This window comes from Eschrichtius robustus, chromosome 9, assembly GCF_028021215.1.
Source record: "Eschrichtius robustus isolate mEscRob2 chromosome 9, mEscRob2.pri, whole genome shotgun sequence".
NCBI classification, from domain to species: Eukaryota; Metazoa; Chordata; class Mammalia; order Artiodactyla; family Eschrichtiidae; genus Eschrichtius; species Eschrichtius robustus.
Window position 1 is genome coordinate 108,427,891 of NC_090832.1, and position 14,206 is coordinate 108,442,096.

The following is a 14,206-nucleotide window of genomic DNA, read 5'->3' on the forward strand; positions in this document are numbered from 1 at the left end:
TGATAATAAGCTTTAAATAGTAAATTAAGGTAAACATAAAACCAGTAACAAATTAGAAGCAGAAAGCCAACCCCAAGTCTACAGTTGCTCCCACAGTCCACCTCCTCAATTTTGGGATGATTCATTGTCTATTCAGGTATTCCACAGATGCAGGGTGCATCAGGTTGACTGTGGAGATTTAACCCGCTGCTCCTGAGGCTGCTGGGAGAGATTTCCCTTTCTCTTCTTTGTTCGCACAGCTCCTGGGGTTCAGCTTTGGATTTGGACCCGCCTCTTCGTGTAGATCGCCTGAGGGCGTCTGTTCCCCGCCCAGACAGGACGGGGTTAAAGGAGCAGCTGCTTCGGGGGCTCTGGCTCACTCAGGCCGGGGGGAGGGAGGGGTACGGATGCGGGGCGAGCCTGCGGCGGCAGAGGCTGGCGTGACGTTGCACCAGCCTGAGGCGCGCCATGCGTTCTCCCGGGGAAGTTGGCCCCAGATCACAGGAGCCTGGCCATGGCGGGCTGCACAGGCTCCCGGGAGGGGCGGTGTGGAGAGTGACCTGTGCTCGCACACAGGCTTCTTGGTGGCGGCAGCAGCAGCCTTAGTATCCCATGCCCGTCTCTGGGGTCCGTGCCGATAGCCGCGGCTTGCGCCCGTCTCTGGAGCTCGTTTAGGCGGCACTCTGTATCCCCTCTCCTCGTGCACCCCGAAACAATGGTCTCTTGCCTCTTAGGCATGTCCATACTTCTTCCTGGACTCCCTCCCGGCTAGCCGTGGCGCACTAACCCCCTTCAGGCTGTGTTCACACAGCCAACCCCAGTCCTCTCGCTGGGATCTGACCTCCGACGCCCAAGCCTCAGCTCCCAGCCCTCACCCGCCCCAGCAGGTGAGCAGACAAGCCTCTCGGGCTGGTGAGTGCTGGTCAGCACCGATCCTCTGTGCGGGAATCTCTCCACTTTGCCCTCCACACCCCTGTGGCTGCACTCTCCTCCGTGGCTCCGAAGCTCCCCCCTCCGCCACCCGCAGTCTCCGCCCGCGAAGGGGCTTCCTAGTGTGTGGACACCTTTCCTCCTTCCCAGCTGCCTCCCACTGGTGCAGGTCCCATCCCTATTCTTTTGTCTCTGTTTTTCCTTTTTTCTCTTGCCCTACCCAGGTACGTGGGGAGTTTCTTGCCTTTTGGGAGGTCTGAGTTCTTTTGCCAGCGTTCAGTAGGTGTTCTGTAGGGGTTGTTCCACATGTAGATGTATTTCTGATGTATTTGTGGGGAGGAAGGTGATCTCCGCGTCTTACTCCTCCACCATCTTGAAGCTGTCTCCTGTGTTGCATTTTTAAAACTAAAAAATTCTGAAAGTTACCAATGCTGAGAGTTTTCATTGGGCGTTTGTGAACTTGAAATATCTTTGAAGGTGAGGTGCATATGTGAGTTCAAATTATTGTGACCGCAAGATAGCCACATTATCCACTGTTTTTATTACAATAGCCTTAGAGTATTAGCCCTTTATTCTAGAAAATAGTGGTTCCTTATATATTAACTCTACACTATTTACCTGGTCTTAAGCATTAAGCCTCCATGTTGATCTTCTGCCAAATTTAGTTTGATGTGCAAGAGGCCTTAATTTGATACATTACACTCAGTCACATATTCCTTTACTTTCCCCTTGTATAATTTCTCGTGTTTTGCAAATAGTATCACCATCTCTTTTTTCCCTTCGTATCCCAAATGTGCACGTGCCTTTCTTCTTCTTTGAAACTGTGGCTGCAGGTGTCATCTGCATGGGAGACCAGCTGTTTCTTTCTTTGGGCTGTGTATCTGATTTCTTTCTTTAAAGGAGGATTTGCACTCAACAGTGACAAGACAAATGGTCGGATCCATCTTTACCTTCCTTAACCCATTCGACTCTCAGCTACCTTTTACTAGTTCTGTCTGCTCTTGCTTATTTATTATGCTTTGTTGCTGAGCTTGTTCACTGTCACAAAGTATGCTCTGTCAGGAGCCTTCTGATGGGGGACAGCCCGTTTCTGTTGTTTGACTAAATTTCTGCTGCTGTGGGAGATGTTAGAACATCAAGTTAGGAATCTAAGAGGAACTTGATTGTTATTTCTCTGTGGCACCTGCTGAAATACTAGATCAGAAAGCAGATTTTAAATGTAAATATCATGTTTCATCACTTTGCAAATTAGATTACACTTCAGCTGCCTCCAGTTACTGTACATGTAAACTTCTCCAGGCTGACGTATGAGGTCTAATTCTTAAAACCCCAGCACTTGAAACTGACATTTGCAAGTACTCAGTATATGTTTGTTGCTTGAGGGACTACCTAAAGGTTAAAAGTCATCTGTGATTTCAACTGTGAAGTTTTCTTTAAAATATTTCCTATTAGACCATAGAGATGATTGAGAAAGAACAGAGGGAAGTGGAAAGACGGCCAATCACGAAGATAACTCATAAAGGTGAGATAGAAATTGAGAGTGATGCGCCAATGAAAGAACAGGAAGCAGCCATGGAGATTCAGGTAAATGATGATAATAGAGGTAGCATGTTGTATAGTGCTCGAAACACGAAGATTCAGGAAAGATTTATTTGCCCGTTTTTGATAGAAGGGAACATGTTTATACTTAACCGTTTTCTTCTGTTAATACTTACAGTAATATCAAACTGAGCCTTACTCACATTAAATGATTCACTTGAAATATAAAAATAAAGGGGGGCGGACTTCCCTGGTGGCACAGTGGTTGAGAATCTGCCTGCCAGTGCAGGGGACACGGGCTCGAGCCCTGGTCTGGGAAGATCCCACATGCCACGGAGCAGCTTAGCCCGTGTGCCACAACTACTGAGCCTGCGCTCTGTAACCTGCAAGCCACAACTACTGGAGCCCGTGCGCCTGGAGCCCGTGCTCCGCAACAAGAGAAGCCACTGCTTCTCTTGTTCTTAAAGTAGAAAAAAGAATTTTTTAAACGGTGTATTTATTAGAGTTGTCTGTATTATTGGCTTAATGTTGTTTTGAGAATGTTGAAAGCATTGTTTTCTCTGTACGTAGTGTGCAGACCACCTGCATCACAGGCCTCGAGATCTGTAGGTGCTTCTTAGATAGACTCTAGTCTGAGAGAGCAGGTGTGGCTTTTCTTACTTTCAAATATCAATGAGAAAATAATATGAGATCTCGTTAGAGGCCTTGGAGAATGAGAAATGTTTGAGTTTTTGCTATGTTTTATGTCACAGTTAATATCTAGCATTTGTTTTTTAAAGAAATCGTGAAAAGCAACCTATGAATGGAGCAGTTTCACTTTGGAAAACTATCAGTATGAAGTATCAGATGATTTAAATAATTGAGGCCAAAGTTTTTCTGTTAACCTACTTTTACTCTCACTGTTGTTAGGAACCTACAGCTAGTAAGACAGTGGAGAAGACAGAAGGATCTGACAAACAGAAAGAAGAGATTGACTCCTTGTCTAAAGATACCACTAGTCAACACAGACAACATCTGTTTGATCTTAACTGCAAAATTTGCATAGGTAATTTGAAGTATTTCTTCCTAAATGTTGCTTTCATTTTGAAAGGGGACTAACTTGTACATTGTAATTTAAATAGGTTTTTGTTTTCCCAGTACTGGTGGTGAGTCAGATTGTGACTTAGTAGTAGTAGTGAAATCAATTTAGGAAGTAGTTCACTAGCATTTCAAAAACAAACGAAAACAGAGAATAGAAAATATCACAGTGAATTGCACTGATAAAGGTAAGTATGATTTTGAGAGACTTTAGTTCCCGTTACTTATGTATAACAAAAAACCCCACACATGCATACATACATGTATACACATACATGTGCACGGACACACAGGGGTATGTGGAGTGTGCGTGTATGTCAGTAATGGATCATGATATAAAATGTTACTTTACAGATTTTGATAAAAATTGCTGAAAACCTGCTTTGGTAGGCCATATTAAAGATTTTAGTCTTCTATCTAAGAGCAGTGGGTAGTGATTGAAGGGCTTTTAGCAGGGGAATGATGTGATCAGATTGGAATTTCATGAAGATTTCTCTGACTTCGAGTAGAGATTATGGTGAAAGAAGCCAAGAGAAGAAGGAGCGAGGCTAGGTGGGAGGCGTTTGTACGCTAGTGCAAGAGGGAGATGAAGGTGCTTTTAATTAAAGGGAGGCTTTGAGATACTCAGGTTAGGTAATATTGACACATGTTGGAGACTGGATTTAGGGCATAAGAAATGGGAATGTGTTGAGCAAGAGTTTAAGTTTATATTCAGTTTATTGGTAAAGGTGGAGGATGAGAGTCTTTTAACACTCTATAGAGATGTAGCTCTCGATCTTTATTTTTTTTACTGTGGTATGCTAAAGGACTGATACATACTTTGTTCAGTAAGCTGAAAAATTTTTCAGGTTAGTTAACATGCTGCCCTCCGTCATTGTTTTAGAGACTAGGCAGCTTTCTTATAATAAAAATGACATATCTTCTCAAAATTGTGTGTTCACAGTTGGTACAATGGTAAAGACTTAAAAGGGGAGGGTGTTTTTAGACATTGTTATCTCTGAAGAAAGCTATCCATGGTTTACTAGTATTTTTAGTATACTCATTAGGTTTTTTGTCTGGGAAAAATCTTAATATTTTTTTTGTTAATTCTATTAATTTCTACTAATTTTGATGATTAAAATAATATTTATAATTAATATATTTAATATTGTAATATTTCAATAAATTTAATGGTAGCACACAAAGTATTTGTTAAATACTACTGGACTTGACCTATTTTCAGAAAGTTTGAATGAGTTTTCTTCTTGATTCTGTAAAGAAAATCAGTGTCATTTTCTAAACTTTACTAGTGTTTTTTCATGCTTAGTAACTAAGTAGCATTGTAGTATGCATATGTCATGGACTGCTGCTGTATGTAACACAAAGTAGGGATACAGATTTGTTTTACTTAGTTCCTCATGTTACCTCCCAAGACTGTTGGAATGTGCTGTATAGTTTAGTTTAAAAAATGTTTGATAGGGAACCAGGAAGCCATTTTTAGGTTCTGGTTGTAATGTTTCCTTTTCAAAAGCTTGTCTGAGTTGTTTAACATTCTCTTTTTTTAATTTTTCACATCAATAAGGGAGGTGTTCTAGAACTCATTGTGAGAAATGATGATAGTTACAAATTACGCCGCCAGGAAATGTATGGTTATGCAACAGGGCAGTCAGGGAAACTGAATAACTTTAGAAGTGAAAGTGGATGAAGTTACAGAAATCCCAGTTTACAAAAATGGTATATTTTGGTGTTTTCTGACTTCAGGTCGAATGGCACCGCCTGTAGATGATCTTTCTCCAAAAAAAGTGAAAGTTGTTGTTGGAGTATCTCGTAAACATTCAGACAATGAAGCAGAAAGTATAGCAGATGCTTTGTCTTCAACCTCAAATATTTTGGCCTCTGAATTCTTTGAAGAGGAGAAACAAGAGTCTCCGAAGTCAACATTGTCTTCTGCTCCACGGTAATTTTCTGTTAGTTATAATTTCTATTCTTTATAGCTCTTTGCCATATTATACCTGGAAGTCTTCAAAAACTTTAGAAAAGTGACATGTTTCTTAAGAAAGAAACCTTTCTTTTGAGACAGTAACTGTACCTTCCTGTACTCTAATTGAGATTTTTTAAAAGACTCTAAAAGTTAATTTAGAGATTTGAGTGTGTGGGGACTTGACTTTAAAACTCTCTTTAATTGCATTAGCTCCAAGAGGCAGGAGATAAGTCATTAAAGAAAAATTGCTTGCATTTCTCTGGACCATATTAGTCCACAAGACAGCCTAGAAGAAAGACTTTGTAAAAACATGGCTATGTAAATATAAGTACATTAAAGTGAAAATATAAACTCTTTAATCATAGCCTTTACATATTTTGGTTTTCTTGACATGCTAAAATAGAAATGATTGATGAGTAAATAGAAAATGCATTTATTCACGAGCAGATCTTTAGGCTGAAAACTTCTTAATGTCATTTTTTAGTCCAGAGATGCCTGGAACTGTTGAAGTTGAGTCTACCTTCCTGGCTCGATTGAACTTCATCTGGAAAGGTTTTATCAACATGCCATCTGTAGCAAAACTTGTTACCAAAGCCTACCCAGTGTCTGGTTCCCCTGAGTACTTGACAGAGGTACTGTGAACTTCTCTACCCTTCTGTGCCTGGGTTGACATATATGTTTCTGAAGCCAAAAGGCAAAGAAACAACATAATAAAATAAAAATATTTAATTTTCATTCATGATAAAAATATTTATTGACAGTGATCCTTAAACCATTCAATTAATGGAATTATGAGTCCACAAATGGAGTTTTAGAACTGTAGAAAGTTGTGCTCTGAAAGTATTAAATCCACATGTCCTGTACTCTTTCCAAGATGTATTCTCTGTCAGAATTAAAGATTAATGAGAGTCTGCGTGGATATCTAAGTTTTTCTTTAAATACAGACTTAAGCAAAAGATGGACAAATTTATGGCCTTCAGTGTTAGCTTGTCAGGGAGAGTTTTTCATTGTTATCAAGTCTTATAATTCCACTACTGCTTAAATTTCCCCAACTTCATGACTATGGTTCTTACCTGCCCATTTCTGTGAATATAGATACACACCCAGTTGACCCTTGAGCAACACAGTTTTGAACTGCGTGGTCCACTTACACACGGATTTCTTCAGTAGCGAAAACCACGGTACCACATGACCCGCAGTTGGTTGAATCCTCAGGTGTGGAACTGTGTATACGGAGGGGCAGCTGTAGGTTATACTCGGATTCATCAGCTGCGCAGAGGCGGGGCACCCTTCATCAAACCCTGCGTTGTTCAAGGGTCAGCTGTCTAGTTGAGACTCTCCAGTTAGCTGACAGTCCTGAGAGCAATGACCTTGGTTGCTGCAGTGGTGCCCTTGGTTGGTTTTATACCTGAGGGGATAGGAAGGGACTACTATGCAGTATTTATGGGAAACAAGCAGCTGTAGTGTTATAGTATTATGATTAGTGAGAAAGTACGATGTTTTCTGAACTCCTTTGAATAAAGTTTGTATATCTCTGTGTTTATGCAGAAGGAAAATAAATCAGTATATGTGTACTGTATTTTTGTTGAGATTATATTTTGCTATTATGTGCATATCTAACATTTTTTCCATTCATTCTCAGTCTGCTGACCATAAAGGCAAAAGTTTTTAAAAAAATGGTTTTCAGTATTTTATAAAACATAAATCATATATATGCCTGTTCTTTTTTAAGACTAATATAAACTTTTCTTTGTATTAGGATGAAATTAGTTTGACTCAATGTGATGTTGCTTATCTAATCTCCATCAGCTTATTTGTCTAGTTGTGTTTTTGATTAATAAACAACTTTATTTTACATATAGTTTGGTTGGCAAGTAATATTTTAGATACATTGATTTTATAAGAAAAAAATTCAGTGCTTTTCTTTTTGAACAAATCTGTTTAGAAATTTAGTCTTTGATCAGTCCATGGTGAAGATAACTCTTCTTTTAAATGGATAATTAAGTCCTAAACTACGGGACCCTTTTGATTTTAAACAAAACTATTATTTTCTGAGCCAGTTTCTGTGTGATTGCTTTCCAGAACTCCACCTCTGCTTTCTACTTATTTTTAGTTTGATTTGGACTAAAATCCCAAATAAAATAAAGCAATTAATCATTTAAATTTAATTGAATTTATATTTCAGTTAATTCAGTTCAATTGACTTGAATTAATTTGATTAATTATGTTTTTTATGATTTTTCTCTTTTCATAAAAAACAAATATACTGATTAAAGTTTCAAAGATTCTTAATTGTACAGCTCTTGATTGATTTTGTGTATAGTCATCTGTTCTCAGAAAGATTGTGTCTTTAAAAAAAAAAAATGAACCTTGCATTATGACAATGTTATTCTCTTCTGTGCAAAAATATACTCTATAATTAAGCTTGATAACTTCTGAAATCCAGCTGTTAGTGATAAAGGCATACCCCCAACTCACTACCACCAAAAAAAAGGAGGGGGAGGTGGAAGGGGAAAAACAATGTCCCCTAATATTCTGAAATCTGTTGTACTCTTCCTGGATTGTCAAACTGGGATGCTTGCACTGCTTCTTTTTCTGGATTGTCAAACTGGGATGCTTGCACTGCTTCTTTTTCTGGATTGTCAAACTGGGATGCTTGCACTGCTTCTTTTTCTTGACCTCAGATTCTTTCTTAACTGTGTTTTGGGCATCCATCTCAGTCATTTGGAATTGACATTTGAGGTAAAGCCTAATTGCCCTTCCTGTACTTTCTTATGTTCTCTGATGCATTTTATAATCTTACTTACTTGTTTTTTTTATCACTATTTCAAATTAGTCTTAGAGCTAAGTTTGTATGAGGTATAGACATTATAATAAATATAATCTGTATACATTGATCACCTTCATGTCGTTACCACAGGATCTACCAGATAGTATTCAAGTCGGTGGTAGAATATCACCTCAGACAGTTTGGGATTATGTGGAAAAAATTAAAGCCTCAGGAACCAAGGTGAGGAGAACTTTTTTCACTCTACTAATATGAGATAATATTTGAAAAGTAAACCACTGAGGGTTCTTGTGCAAGGTTCCCTGGGGAGGGAGCCAGTACAAGTACTAAATCACATGATATGCCTGACAAAGCTGAACTATATAGCCATTTGCTAGAGCTCAAAGCCCAGCATTCCTTTCGTGGTATGCTCTCTCAGTAATTTCTGTCATTGTTTTGAAAGAAGTGTTTTAGAGTAAGTATTGAGATTCATCCTGGAATTTTGCCTTGCTTTGATTATAGACATTTGTTTTAGTTGGGGCATAGGCTAAGCTGTTGGGACAAAGAGACCCTAAAATATATTTATAGAATATAGTTGTTTATTTTCCTGTTACGTTAGGTAGGTCAGTAGTTCAAGGCTTTAGGTCGTTAGATTATTCAGGGATTAGGCTCTTCTGTCTTGTTATTTTGCTGTTTTCAAGACTGTTGGCCTTATCATTCAAGCAGGGTCAAAGCTGACTTATCAGCACCAAGTGGGAAAAAAAGAATGTCTGTCCAGTTGTTTTAAAAGCAAGACCTAGAACTTGCAGTTATCTTTTCACTTCCTCTAACTTCATTGGCAAGAGCTTACTGATATACCTCATATGGCTACCAAGGAGGCTGGGAAGTGTGATCTCTATTGGATGGCCATGTGCCCAACTAAAAGTTAAGGGTTCTCTTTGTAATAGGAGGAAATGAGGAGAATGGATACTGGGAGATAATTAGTAGCCTCTGTAGCAATATCTCTCTTTTTCTTTTCTCTCTCTGTATCTTCTATCATTTCTTTAACTCAAAGAACATAACTACACAGGAATATTTAATCATTAGAAGAAATCATTTTTCCCTCCAAGGATGATAATACCCAGCATATTATAGACATTCAAAAAATAAATCTTGAATAAACGAACATTAATTTTTTTATCTTTTATGATCAGAAGTCTTTAGTAAGATTAGTAATGATCCATAATGGATAATCGTCAGCTGAAAATAATATTTTTTCCAATATAGATTTTAGAATTTAAACTGATACTGTATTAGAATACAAATAAAACTTTGAAGCAGTATAAAAAAAGTTACTCCATTTACTTGCTTTCACTTTCTCATGATAGTAAAAGTCATAGGAAGGTATTGGGAGGTACTACTTTTGGATGTTTTGGGAACGCTCTTGATCTGCCCCTCTGGTACTGCACAGTGTGCTTCCGTCTGGAGTTGTTGGCTCCAAAGGAGGACTCTCTGGATGACAGACCTCTTAGAAGAGGTGGAGCCATAGTTCCGCTCATTCATGTGTCTTCTCTAGGATCTCGCATCAGTTTAGGCTTTGCAGTAGATCTGGCTCTCCCCATTTCATGTTTCATGAAGAAGCATCCATTTTTCACACCACCAAATTAACACCAAATTGGGACTGTCTTTTGTATCTGAAACAAAGCCAAGAACCCAGAGGCAAGCAAATAAGTTCCTCAGTAAGCCAAATGCTTTTACAGAATTTATGGCTGTGTGTATTTGTGGTCTTTCACCCAGCCCCCTTTATTCCTAGATTCAGTCCCTGTAACTTGGATTATCCATGGATTTGTGCGTTTCTGTGTGTGTGTGTGTGTGTGTGTGTGTGTACGTGATGGGGCGCTGGTGGTGGCTGCTATTGATTTGCAGTGTGCTGAGAATATAGGCAGCCCTCTGTAGGAGTTACAACATTGGACATAAGGACACAGTATAGATATCGGGAGACGTGGCTTTAAATATCTTCCCTGCCACTGACAGGTGTGTCACCTTGCACAAACTAATTACCTTGGGACTCAGTTTCTATGGGACAGTTTCAGATAAAACAAATCCACCAGTGGATCAGCCAGGATCTTTTCCTAAGAGTTGTTTCCTTTTAGTATTCATATCTGCATTTAAGTTGTAAGCCACGTTACTTGGTAACAGTCATAAAACTCAGCAGATCGTTACTAATTGAGAATGGTATTTAAAACCAGGCTGCTGTTTAGGTTATTGTTTTAAACAACCATTTGTTATTTGCTTGAATAGGAAATTTGTGTGGTTCGCTTCACACCTGTGACTGAAGAGGATCAGATTTCTTACACTTTGCTGTTTGCGTACTTCAGTAGCAGGAAGCGCTATGGAGTGGCCGCTAACAACATGAAGCAGGTTAAAGACATGTACCTAATCCCTCTGGGCGCCGCGGATAAGATCCCACACCCTCTTGTGCCCTTTGATGGACCTGGTAGGTATCCGTTTAATAATAGAATATGAGTGAAGTGAGGTGAGAGGCAGGGCCGGAGCAGGAAAGCTGACTCTGCTTTCCTTCTCGGGGCCCAGCCCTTGAGGTCTGCCGTGACAGGGACAGGCACCCGTTGAGGAGGCTGTCATAAGCTAGATGCAGAATCTTACTCTTTCTTGTAACGATTGACGATGGCTGTCGATTGATGTTCTTGATCTTGTACAGGCCTTGAACTGCACAGACCTAATCTACTGCTGGGCTTGATTATCCGTCAGAAGCTGAAACGGCAGCACAGTGCCAGTGCCAGCGCTGGTCACCCAGCCGAGGTGCCTGAAAGCGCACCGGTAGCATTGCCGCCTGATAAAAAGAGTAAGATAGACGTTTCCACAGAGGAAGCCGCAGAAGAAGAAAATGACTTTTTTAATTCTTTTACAACTGTGTTGCACAAGCAAAGAAATAAGCCTCAGCAGACTCTTCAGGAAGACCTTCCAGCGGTCATTGAACCTTTAGTGGAAGTCACCAAACAGGAGCCACCAAAACCTTTAAGGTTCCTTCCTGGGGTCTTGATTGGCTGGGAAAATCAGCCTTCTACTCTGGAATTGGCAAACAAACCTCTTCCTGTGGATGATATCCTTCAGAGCCTTTTGGGCACTACTGGTCAAGCCTATGAACAAGCTCAGTCAGGGACAGAACAAGACACTCTTAAAGAAATTCCATTTATAAATGAGCAAGCCAACCTGAAAGCAGAGAAGATAGATACAGTGGAAGCAACTGATGGTGAAGCCAAGGAAGTGAAGGTGAAAGGAGATAAGCCTTCAGAGTCGGCAGGTAGTTCAGTAGGAGAAGAGGCATCCGGAATGGGTACCTCTTCTGTGTCTGCTGGGCCTTTGACAAGTCTTAGTCTCAGAGGTAAACCACCAGATGTTTCTACAGAGGCATTCCTAACAAATTTATCGATGCAGTCAAAACAAGAGGAGACTGTGGAGAGTAAAGAGAGAGCGTTAAAAAGACAGCTGCTACAAGATCAAGAGAATAACTTGCAAGATAATTGGACTTCAAATACTAGTTCTCCCTGCAGGTCTAATGTAGGAAAAGGAAACATAGATGGTAATGTGAGTTGCAGTGAAAACCTTGCTGCTAATACGACACGGGCCCCCCAGTTTATCAACCTGAAAAGGGACCCTAGGCAAGCAGCAGGGCGAAGTCAGCAGGCGTCTGCTCCAGAAAACAGGGACGGAGATAGCTGCCGGAATGGAGAGAAGCAGCCCCTGCCTGGCCTATCGCACAAGGAGCACTTAACCGAACAAAGCAGTGTCGAGGAAAAGTTGCCTTCTGTAGAGAAAAACTCATGTATTCAGCAGAGTGATGATTCCGGGGTTGTACAGAACTCGCCATCAGTAGAAAACGTACACACTTCTCAAACGGAACAAGCAAAACCCTTACAGGAGGAGATTTTAATGCAGAATATTGAAACCGTGCACCCGTTTCGGAGAGGATCAGTAGCAGCCGCATCTCATTTTGAGGCTGGAAACACATGTCAATCTGAATTTCCTGCTAAAAGCATCAGCTTCACTTCCAGAAACACCAGCCCCAGAACAGGTGCAAACTTTTCACCTGTAAGGCCACAGCAGCCCAACCTTCAGCATCTCAAGTGTAGCCCGCCTGGATTTCCATTTCCAGGACCTCCGAATTTCCCCCCACAAAGCATGTTTGGATTTCCGCCACATTTGCCACCCCCGTTACTTCCCCCTCCAGGCTTTGGCTTTGCTCAGAATCCCATGGTTCCCTGGCCACCTGTTGTTCATCTGACAGGCCAACCGCAACGTATGATGGGTCCCCTTTCACAAGCGTCAAGGTATCTAGGCCCACAAAATTTTTACCAGATTAAAGACATTCGGAGGCCAGAAAGGCGCCATAGTGACCCTTGGGGTAGGCAAGACCAACAGCAACTGGATAGACCATTTAACAGGGGTAAAGGGGATCGTCAGAGGTTTTATAGTGATTCACACCACCTGAAGAGAGAGCGCCATGAGAAGGAGTGGGAGCAGGAATCTGAAAGGCATAGGCGCAGAGACAGAGCCCAGGACAAGGACAGAGACAGGAAGAGCAGGGAGGAGGGGCATAAGGATAAAGAGAGGGCACGGCTGTCACATGGGGAGCGAGGAGCAGGCCGGGACAGCAGGAGTGTAGACAAGAAGGCAGACAAAGCTAAGGGTGAGGACCAGGAGAAGGACAAAGAGCGGGAGAAGGGCAAGCACAGAGAAGGAGAGAAGGACAGAGACAGGCACCACAAGGACAGGGACCACACTGACAGAGCCAAAAGCAAAAGGTAAAGCCGGCAGGCTGCTCCAGGGGCGCGTTGAAATAACTGTTAAGTGTTGTATCTTTAAACCTTTGTATGATTGCCTGCTAGGATCGTGCCATCTTTTACGTTTTTAATATTGGTGGTTTGCAGAACAGTAAATTCTGTGTGTCGGTGCAGACTGCTCTGGGCCAGGGCTCACCGTCCCTTCTTCACATCAACTGCCCTAGTTATAGGAATTTAATATTTTTAAAAGTTTTACATTGCTGTATATTCAAAGATTTGTTTTATTAATATGCAATAAAGGCTTAGAAATTTTAGTTTTATTCCTTAATTGGTAAATATGGTTAATTATGGAATATATTTACTGCCTCTAGTGAATGTCCTTTATATAATGACTAATTTGAGAGTAACGTGTCCTCTGTAAGTTTGTTTTAAATTGCACTGTTTTTAAAGAAACTGTAGAGGAGCAACAAAAAGCCAAGCAACTTCGTAATTGGATTATATTAATCATTTAGTGGAGCAGTTTTTGACCAAGAATCAGAAACCCAAGGAGTACATTTATTGCTTTAGTCTGCACTCATTGAAGGCGTTTGTTACCGTACTACAGCTTTGTGGTAGTCCATTGTTCTCCTTTTCCTTTTTGGCTCTTCAGAAACTTGAATACTTAAGCTTGTACATGATCTTGTGTTTTGCTATCCTTTTTACTGTAAAATGTAAATATTTTAAGGGATATTTTGATTCTAAATATGATAAAAGAATTTCTCACCTATTTTGTGTGTGTGATTTGAAATTCAGTAGTAAAAGAATTTCTTCTTTGAGGCTTTAAATACCTTTAGACATTGTTCTTCTCTTACTCAGCCAAGAGCATATAGGCTAAGATGAGGAGAAAAACGATTTCTTTATCTTAGATTGTAGGCTATTGAGATAAATCGTGTAGTTCTGAAGAAGCTAGAATTTAAAACTACCACTGAAAAACTGTGCAGCTATAACCCACTTTGTAGGTATGTTTCTGAAAACTGGTACACCATCAAAATTTGGTACACTGACTAATCATTGTAAGACCACAGAACTTTTGTTTAAGAGAAACGTGTTGTGAATCTTTCTGTAAAATGTGTAATTAACTGTAATTTGTTTGGGGGGTAAATAACTCCAGTGTCGTATGCTCGTTTTTCTTGA

The 14,206-nt window shown here is 40.5% G+C and overlaps 1 protein-coding gene across 8 annotated transcripts in view; it reads left to right on the forward strand.

Moving 5' to 3' along the window:
- Positions 1-13,790, forward strand: part of PHF3 (PHD finger protein 3) — a 97,224-nt gene extending 83,434 nt beyond the window's left edge. For 7 of the 8 annotated variants that reach the window (XM_068551556.1, XM_068551560.1, XM_068551557.1 and 4 more), the window contains 7 exons: positions 2,362-2,493; positions 3,358-3,493; positions 5,266-5,461; positions 5,970-6,117; positions 8,406-8,495; positions 10,533-10,728; positions 10,951-13,789. In XM_068551556.1, the coding sequence (XP_068407657.1) occupies positions 2,362-2,493; positions 3,358-3,493; positions 5,266-5,461; positions 5,970-6,117; positions 8,406-8,495; positions 10,533-10,728; positions 10,951-13,058 (3,006 nt within the window). In that variant the 3' untranslated portion in view covers positions 13,059-13,789. Of the gene's footprint in view, positions 1-2,361; positions 2,494-3,357; positions 3,494-5,265; positions 5,462-5,969; positions 6,118-8,405; positions 8,496-10,532; positions 10,729-10,950 lie in introns of all 8 variants that reach the window. The other variant, XM_068551555.1, reaches the window with a different exon arrangement.
- The last annotated feature ends 416 nt before the right edge of the window (positions 13,791-14,206 follow it).